General features: G+C 44.6%; 2 protein-coding genes across 2 annotated transcripts; both read right to left on the reverse strand.

Moving 5' to 3' along the window:
- Positions 1–233: 233 nt before the first annotated feature.
- LOC133016037 (cytochrome P450 1B1-like) lies at positions 234–2,777 on the reverse strand. The gene is made up of 2 exons (XM_061083339.1): positions 2,698–2,777; positions 234–2,584 (listed from the first exon to the last, which is right to left on the reverse strand). Exon 2 carries the CDS (start codon positions 2,556–2,558, stop codon positions 993–995), a length of 1,566 nt encoding a protein of 521 aa, XP_060939322.1. The 5' UTR covers positions 2,559–2,584; positions 2,698–2,777; the 3' UTR covers positions 234–992.
- A 1,872-nt stretch (positions 2,778–4,649) lies between these two features.
- Positions 4,650–6,973, reverse strand: LOC133016038 (cytochrome P450 1B1-like). Its single transcript, XM_061083340.1, has one exon. It carries the CDS (start codon positions 6,730–6,732, stop codon positions 5,155–5,157), a length of 1,578 nt encoding a protein of 525 aa, XP_060939323.1. The 5' UTR covers positions 6,733–6,973; the 3' UTR covers positions 4,650–5,154.
- Positions 6,974–9,109: the final 2,136 nt, after the last annotated feature.

The following is a 9,109-nucleotide window of genomic DNA, read 5'->3' on the forward strand; positions in this document are numbered from 1 at the left end:
CCCGTGTTAAATATTGATGAGTGCAGCTCGCGGCTGCTTAACGCTGCCGCGAGTCACAGGCTGCTTGTAAGGCGGAGGGGGGAACAGGGGCATGCCGGGCCTGTAACCCACATTAAAGTTTTACAACAACACCGAGACCAGACATCATGATCTATTATTATCTCTTTGACCTCTCTCGCCTTTGTGATTCTCTTCGGCTGATATATGTACACATCCCACAGATTCAGGTAGGAATCGGTACAAAATGGTTTATTGGACATTCATTGTACAAGCTTTTAGTGGCACGGCAGAGTCATAGCACACAGGGTCATTGTGACACATTGTTTAGCTTTTATAACCACACAGCTTATTGCACAGTGTTATGTGAGCTAAGGCAGTTTGATTAGTGGTTTTTACACAAGTTGTTGGATAAAGCAGTATAATGCAGGATTTCAGAGCACATGAATGTAATGACATGCACATTGTATGTGTATTGAGCTGAAAGATATAATAAAGTCCAGTACATATGCGTGATAGACCACACAGCTGCTCCATCATTTCTCTCCATCAGCACTGAAAAAGACATTTAGTCATCACCAGCCAATTTATATTGCATTTCGGGAGACATTCCACTAAATAGCTTCATATAAATAACTATACATAGCTAGGGTTTATTATGAATTGTGGTTATGGTCGACCACATCGAAGCTTTCATGACATCTTTTTCTGTCACTTACATGACACAGTATATTTTCAGGTTTTCTCATTCGCTTACTTTTATTCTAACTAAGGAAACATAGTTTTAATACATTAACCAATTCCCAATGAAACAACTTTCACAAATGTCAGCAGAAGCAGTAACAAGCTTATCGTTTTGCATTTTTGGGGGGTTAATCAAAAGCTATAAAAAAATCCTCTGTAATACAAGGCATACATATTTATTCCAGAAGACGTACCTCATACTGCTTTTCTTAAATCGCTGAAACCACAGTCACACAGCTCTTTATTGGCCTTTAAGTGGTTCTTCCCCTGAGTTTGGCAGCGATCTTGTAATCTAAAGGTTTCAGTGTTAAACCATACGAGCAATTTAAAGACAGGTCCTCGTCGGGGCATTTCTCAAAGCTGCACTGGTGGAGCAGAATCGTGACGAACAGAAAAACCTCGACTTTGGCGATCTGGTCTCCGATGCACCTTCTCTTCCCTGCTGAGAAGATCATAACATTGTTTGTGAGGTCCTTGTCCAGGGATCCACTTTCATCCAGGAAGCGCGAGGGGTCAAAGTCTTGTGGGTCCTTCCACTTTAGGGGGTCGTGATTGACGGACCACTGATTGATGAAGACCACCGTGTCTTTGGGGATGTGAAGGCCCTCAAAGGTGACGTCTGAGGTCGTGGAGTGGGGGATGGTGAGTGGGACGAAGCTGGTGTAGCGCATGGTCTCATAGATGAAGGCGTCCACGTACGTGAGGCTGCTCCTGTCCTCGATCGACGGCAGTCTGTCCGGGCCCACCACTCTGTCTATGAGCTCATGGAGTTTGGTTTGGAGTTCAGGGTGTTTAGCGAGAAGAAGGATGATCCAGTGAAGAGCCGTGGAGACAGTGTCCAGGCCTGCGCCGATCAGATCGGACACCGTAGACTCAGCGTGACCTATGGTGAGCCCATTATCACTGTCAGATTTATCAATGATGCCGATAAACGCATCGCTCATGTCCCTCGTCACCTCTGGATCGAATGTCTCTCTGTGCTCCTTCACTTTGCTCTGGACAAACGTGAAGAATTCTTTGTTCAGGACTTTGAAGTTTTTAAAGACACTGCGGACTGGATTAGGGAAAGACTGAAGCCATGGCATCACATCCACAAGGCTGCCGGCCCCCACCGTCTGTCCGAACTGATCTACCTGCTCCAACAAGGCTCGGAACTCAACGTCATCGTGTCCGTATCGTTTTCCAAAGCACAAGGCACAAATCACATTAGCTGCAGCTACTGTCAGCTCATGAGCAGGGTTGAAATAATGGCCCTGAGCACTGAGTTTCAGGAAAATCTCAACTAGCTCTGTGGCCTCTGCCACAATTTGCTGCTCAAAGGCTTTCTTGGTCTGGCTGTTGGCGGATGAGAAGGCTCTAATTGTTGATTGAGCAATTTTCCTATGCATCTTCCACTGTTTGCTGTAATTGCTGAAAGTAATACTTTTCCCCCCTGAGACCGACTGAAATGAGACAAAGTTGGGTCTGCCTGCGAACTCTGTGCTGTGCTCTACCAGAGCCTGACGGATCGCCCTGTGTCCATTGAGAACCACAACGTCACTGCAGCCGAGTCGTATCTGGTACACGCTGCCGTACTTTTTGGCCAGCCTGGCAAAGGTGATGTGCGGCATCTGGCCCAGCTGCATGGCGTTGCCCACCACGGGCCAGGCGAAGGGTCCCGGCAGCCGTCTCTTGAGCCGGAGGTTCCTGACCCACAGACAGGCTTCCAGACAGAAGAGGAAAACCAAGGTGGCCACCAGAGCCGGCTGGACCTGTCCACTCCACTCCCTGATGATGCTGCTGCCCTTCACACCAAACTCAGAGTCCACTTGAGCCATTGTGCTGTGCCGAAGTTTGTCATCAACTGCGTCAAATAAAGGGAAATGTCACTTAAAATGCGAAAAAAAATTCAAAGAAACTGTTCAAAATTGATTAAAATACAGATCTTTACTTTTCAGATGGATAAAATAGCCATACCAAATGAAAGGGGCTCCAAGCAGCGCTTACATGCTGTCTCACTCCCCCTCCTCCACAGGAGCTGGGATGAGAAGGGCTCGATCAGCTCGGCTGGTTAGCACTGGTGCAGCACGTCTTGAGACGACCACCTCAGAAGAATGCAGATTCAAGCCTTAACACTTCGCTTATATGTATCTCTGTAGTGGGAGGGGTCAGCGACTCAGGTTTTTTATTATCTCTCCCCTCCCATTTTGACCACGGCCTGCAAACCTTAGTCCTACTCCTTCTCAGGCCTCCCTCCAGCAGTGTCCCATCTAGGACGAGGAGGGGAGCAGCTACTTAATGAAACCTGTTGCCAGGAAAAATAAGGATTTATAGTTGTGTTGCCAAAGAACATAACAGAGACAGTTTTAAAGATTAACAACCCTACATGTCATGTGGGGCCTGAATGTTTTGGTCACATAATAATAATAATAATAATAATAATAATAATAATAATAATAATAATAATAATAATAATAATAATAATAACAATAATAATAATAATAATAATACATGTGTAAAGGGAAACTTGTGGTGGAATGGATGACATTTTTAAGTGGGAGCATAAAGTGTTAATAGTGGACAATAAGCTGGAGTTGATTGTTTTTTCCTTTGGGTTTACATGTTTTTGCTCTTTGCTGTTTCCTATGGACTTTCCGTGACCATTTAAAACATGATTTGGTTTCTGTTATTTACAGCCAAGCTGTTAATTATAACCATACAGAGAAAACAGGGCTCTGGGATATCACCATGAAAGCTGGGGGGTTTAAGAGGCAAACACTGAACAGATACAAACAGCACGACTTATTCTGCTCCATAAAAATCCATTTGCAGCCTTATTGTTGGCATGATGGCCCTTTAAAGATATTGTAGCTGTGAGGGTTGCGGCTGCATCAGAATAGTTTTGAGGAGTCTGGCTGTAAATCTGCTTGTTTGCTGGTGATTGCGCAACCAAAGGAAGAACTTTAAAAAAACATCCGATTTGGTTTTAGTGATATTTAGCCAATTCAAGTCTTCTAGAAGTTTCTATTTTGGGAACAATGGTTGGTTCCTAATATCACAAATTTGGCACATTTAGTATCTGGACGGTGCCAACAGGGGAGAAGAAAACTACTTTCATATCACAGCCAGAGACGTGATGTGCACAAAGCTGAGCAGGCCTATGGGAATATGGGATATTTTTGGCTCAGCTTATTTCTTGAGGACAAAAGGACAATCCAAGAATCACACTGATTGTTGAAAAATCACTTTATTCATTTATTCAGATATAGCTTATTTTTCCCATCATATGAAGCCAACACACTGATAACAAAACATCCTCTGTGATGAACGCTTTAACACTCCAGGCCCCACTGAGTTCGACTTGTTGCCTCGACACGGACAGAGGGAACACTCCCACTCTTTCATTATAACACCATAGTTCCTGAATGCAGAAGCTTAAAGAGGGTGCGGCGACGTCCGTGTTGCTTTGAAATAGTTCCTCTGTAAACAAACATGTTTTTGAGAATGCCTCGTGAGTGATTTTTTATATTTATGTTTTGCTGCTGCTGCACATGTGTTTCGTTTGAACGGCTGAGACTTGGGTTTGCCACAGGAGGAGAGGGTGGGGGGGGGGCTTGCAGTGCTTGTACAGTAAAACTGAAACCCTGAATACATACATGACAAGTGTGTGAAGTGTCTGCAGTCCACGGCAGGGTCTGCTCTTCATCCTCACGACAGTGTGGTTGCTTGCTTCCTTTCTAAAAGGACGTCTTCCTCTTTCACAAAAATTCCACCCCCCCCACCCTCCAACGCCACTTTGATCACTCTTAGTTTAATGTGTTCATCTGCTTTGAGTACAGTAGATAGTGAAATACATAACATTTCATTACATTTATTATCATACCTGAAATATGAAATTATAAAAAACATGTTGTAACTGAGTTACATGGCATAGGTTAAATATCGTCTTACATAATACAATAGAGAACAATAAGTCATCAGGTGACTTGGTAACATTCACAAGTATTTTCCTTTAGTTATATTAGTTTACACTGACATTTATAGGACAGATAGCTAATTTCAGCACACACCGTGCATTTACATATACAATAGTGGATGTAAAACAAGTACACAACTCAGAATGAAACAATTATGCACAAGATCTCATCAAGTATACAATATTTTTGTGGAGCAGAGGTGTAATATTTGCACTGATTCCAACTGTCCACAAGCTTTCACCCTGCAGCTAGTGACACATCTTTGAAATCCTACCCTCAGTCCGGCACCAACAACAAAACAAAAGCACACTGTGTTAAAATACCCATTAAATATTATTAAATATGTGAATCTTACAACAGGATTTCGTGCAGGTATACTGATACTCACTGTTACTGTAAAAAGTCATTGGTGTAAAAGTGTTTGCTGGCCTTGAGTCACAATACAGGGACACGCTGTTCACGCTGGGGAAACCAAGCCGAGCAGCTTCCCCCTGAGCTTGGCGCTGACGCAGAACCGGAGGGGCTTCAGCGTGAGCCCGTAGGAGCAGTCCAGAGAGAGGGGCTGAGAGGGGTCGCTCTCCAGGCTGCACTGGTGCAGCAGCACTGCTGTTAATAAAAACACCTCCACCTTGGCGATCTGGGTGCCGATGCAGCGTCTTTTACCCGTCGAAAAGATCATGACACCGTTTGTGATGTCTCTATCGAGGGTCCCGTTTGAGTCGAGGAAACGCATGGGGTCAAAGATGTGCGGGTCCTTCCACTTCAGGGGGTCGTGGTTGACGGACCACTGATTGATGAACACAACCGTGTCTTTCGGGATGTGGAGACCTTCAATCGTGACGTCTGCGGTGGTGGAGTGTGGGATGGTGAGGGGGACGAGGCTGGTGAAGCGCATGGTCTCATAGATGAAGGCGTCCAGGTATGCCAGGCTGCTCCTGTCCTCGATGGACGGCAGTCTGTCCGGGCCCACCGCTTTGTCTAGGAGCTCGTGGAGCTTGGTTTGCATATCTGGGTATTTGACGAGGAGCAGCGCGATCCACTGCATGACAGTTGAAATTGTGTCTTGACCTGCTCCGATGATATCTGTTACTGTCGTTTCGACGTACTCTTTAGACAGTCCACTGTCTTTTCCATGCTCGATCACGTTGATGATGGCGTCGCTCATGTCCCGGGTCACATCAGGGCTGAAGGACTCTCGGTGCTGCGTCACTTTATCTTTCACAAAGGCGAAAAACTCCTCGTTGAGGTTTTTGAAGTTTTCGTAGACGCTGCGCACCGGGTTAGGGAAGGACTGGAGCCAGGGCATGACATCTACCAGGCTTCCTGCCCCCACTGTCTCTCCAAACTTGTTAAGGCTTTTCACCAGGTTCCTGAACTCTAGTTCATCATGTCCGTATCGCTTCCCAAAGCAGAGCGCGCACATGACATTGGCAGCAGATACTGTAAATTCATGAGCAGGGTCAAAATACTGTGCGTCAGTGCTGCGCCGCAAAAATACCTGCACCAGCTCCATGGCCTCGAACGTAATATGCTGTTCAAAGGCTTTCTTGGTCTGACTATTTGCAGAGGTAAAGGCTCTGAGGCTCGACTGGGAAATCTTCCGGTGTGCTTTCCACTGTTTGCTGTAAGTAGTGAATGTTACACTCTTGCCTCCAGAGACCATCTGGAAAGAGACAAAGTTGGGTCTGCCTGCGAACTCTGTGCTGTGCTCTACCAGAGCCTGACGGATCGCCCTGTCTCCGTTGAGAACCACAACGTCACTGCAGCCGAGTCGTATCTGGTACACGTTGCCGTACTTTTTGGCCAGCCTGGCGAAGGTGATGTGCGGCATCTGGCCCAGCTGCATGGCGTTGCCCACCACGGGCCAGGCGAAGGGTCCCGGCAGCCGTCTCTTGAGCCGGAGGTTCCTGACCCACAGACAGGCTTCCAGACAGAAGAGGAAAACGAAGGTGGCCACCAGAGCCGGCTGGACCTGTCCACTCCACTCCCTGATGATGCTGCTGCCCTTCACACCAAACTCAGAGTCCAGAGCCATTCTGACACACACACTTGTTCCTCCAAAAACAAAAACAAAAACTTCTCTACAAAGTCTGCTCAGTGGTTGTATGCTTGGGAAAAAAACGAATAAAGTTCTTGTACATCCATATGAAGTGGGGAAAAAAAGATATTTCAGGAGTGCAAGAAGTAAAATGCAGGTGAGGTCATCACAACAACAAAAACTCAAATGTCTGATAGATGAAGTGCGTCAGGGAGAAGTTGTGTTGTCTTTAGTGAGTCTTTTCAGGAAGATTTAAGGATTAAGTGCCTGCTCTTTGCTTCACTCCTGCGTCTTATATGTTTTGCAGTTGGTGGGCAGGGCTCGGGATAACTTTCATACTCCTCCCATTGTGGTAGCCCCGCAGACCCCATTATCTCTCCCTGCTGCTGTCGGTGTGCTCCTGGAGGCGCGGGCACGTTGCGGGCTGGGGACACCGGGAGCGAGCAGCGTGAGCAGCCGCGGTCCTGCAGCCACTGGTGACCAGTTCAGTAGGGAAACGTGTCGAGCCAATTTGTTCGACTAATTGGAGAAGCTGGCGGAGGCTGCACGGTTCACTGTGCGTCCTCTTCTAACCTGATTGCTTCTCTGGCTGCAGGAGACTCGGCGTGCGCACTTTGGCACAGCCAGGCAGGAAGTGTTTGGAGACGGTTTGTCCAACTTCAGACTGAGTTTATGCGTGCTTATTCGAGTTGAACGGGGTGTATATGAGCGTGTTTCTATTGTCAGCGCATCGTGTTTTTATTTATGTGCGTAAAAGTTTGTTTGCGCACATCTGGTTCCACGGAAGGGTTCAGGGAAGTTTGATTTCTCAGTGCGCAGCAAAGAGTCTGTTGTGACTCGTTTAATCACATGTTGTCGCCTGTGTGAAGCAACTGTAAATCCATCATTTAAACCCCGCGGGTTGACAATGTTTCGCTTGGTTAGTTTTGTCGTTAGTTTGTGCCAAAGGTGTTCGAATGACCCCGCAGCCGCCTCTGTGGATGTTTGATCTGTACATGATCGTTTGAATTCAAGCAAATAAATTGATCAGAGAAAAGAAAAAAGAGTGATATCATTGAAACTTGTTGGATAAGCAGAGAAGAGAGATGAAGAACTACAGCAGCGAAAGCAAATACATTTTTAAAGACAACTCTCAAACTAAAGCTGTAGTTGGTGCTTAGATATGATACAAAATATCAAACTGAACATCTTACATCTAATTCTACAAATCAATAAATAGATAGATTAATTAATTAATTCATTAATTAATTAATCACAGCATGACACTGAATATAATCCATACAGTCTATGATATAATAGTTTTTTTTAAAATATCACATTTCATGATTACCATAACTCATGATCATAATGTAAATATATTATAATCATCTTTCTTTCTTTCTTTCTTTCTTTCTTTCTTTCTTTCTTTCTTTCTTTCTTTCTTTCTTTCTTTCTTTCTCTCTTTCTTTCTTTCTGAACTCACACAACAAACTAACACACGCAGTAACTCAGTGTGGACGTCCCATAAAATATTGATACTCGAATCGCAACATCTTGTTTTTGCCAACACATAAACTGAACTCTTTTGCATGAGACTCCAGGTTATGTCATCGCACAGCAACAGTGGCAGCAGTCCTCACACAGATGGGGCAATGCAGAAAAAAGAAAAAGCAACACAAAGCAAAACAAACTTTGCTTCAGTTATATTGTAGTTATATTGCATTTTTCTTTAAGTAGTAAATCATGCGCTCTGTTTGTGATATAGTTGCACAATTATTTTATAGGTATGAGTCAAGAGTGCGCATTCAAAACTTTTGTAGATAGATGAATTGACGACAGATGGACACAAAGAAATAGTAAGATATAGATAGATAGATAGATAGATAGATAGATAGATAGATAGATAGATAGATAGATAGATAGATAGATGTCCTTGGCATTAATTATCAACTTTAATAAAATAAATCTTCTATTTCTTGATTCTAAGGAAGTTTCCGTTTAAAGCGATATCATTTCCCGGGGCTGAAACATTTCCCTCCTCCATGCGGAGGACAAAAATTAGTTTCTTGTGTTCCCACCGACTGTGAAGTTTATTTTTGCACAGAGGTAATGACCCTAATTGAAGGCACTAAAACGTTTCCGAAGTAAGGCACTAAGTCAGAGGGACAGAAACTCCACACACAAGCACAGGCAGTCATTATTAACAGAGGAGGAGGAGGAGGAGGAGGAGGAGGGTGAGTAATGGAGGATGATGGCTGACGTTGAGAGTGATACATGACTGTTTAAACATGTGTTTTACAACGTATATTAGATGTGCACATCAGTTTTCATGACAAGAGAGCAACTGCTAATCCCGGGGTTTATGTACGACCGATTTCAAACAAATGACGACCAT

The sequence above is a fragment of the Limanda limanda genome, chromosome 12 (assembly GCF_963576545.1).
Source record: "Limanda limanda chromosome 12, fLimLim1.1, whole genome shotgun sequence".
Classification (NCBI taxonomy): Eukaryota; Metazoa; Chordata; class Actinopteri; order Pleuronectiformes; family Pleuronectidae; genus Limanda; species Limanda limanda.

What these genes read in the sequence shown, in the direction of transcription:
- LOC133016037 (XM_061083339.1), bottom strand. Translation starts at nt 2,558, where the DNA reads ATGGCTCAAGTGGACTCTGAGTTTGGTGTGAAGGGCAGCAGCATCATC.
- LOC133016038 (XM_061083340.1), bottom strand. Translation starts at nt 6,732, where the DNA reads ATGGCTCTGGACTCTGAGTTTGGTGTGAAGGGCAGCAGCATCATCAGG.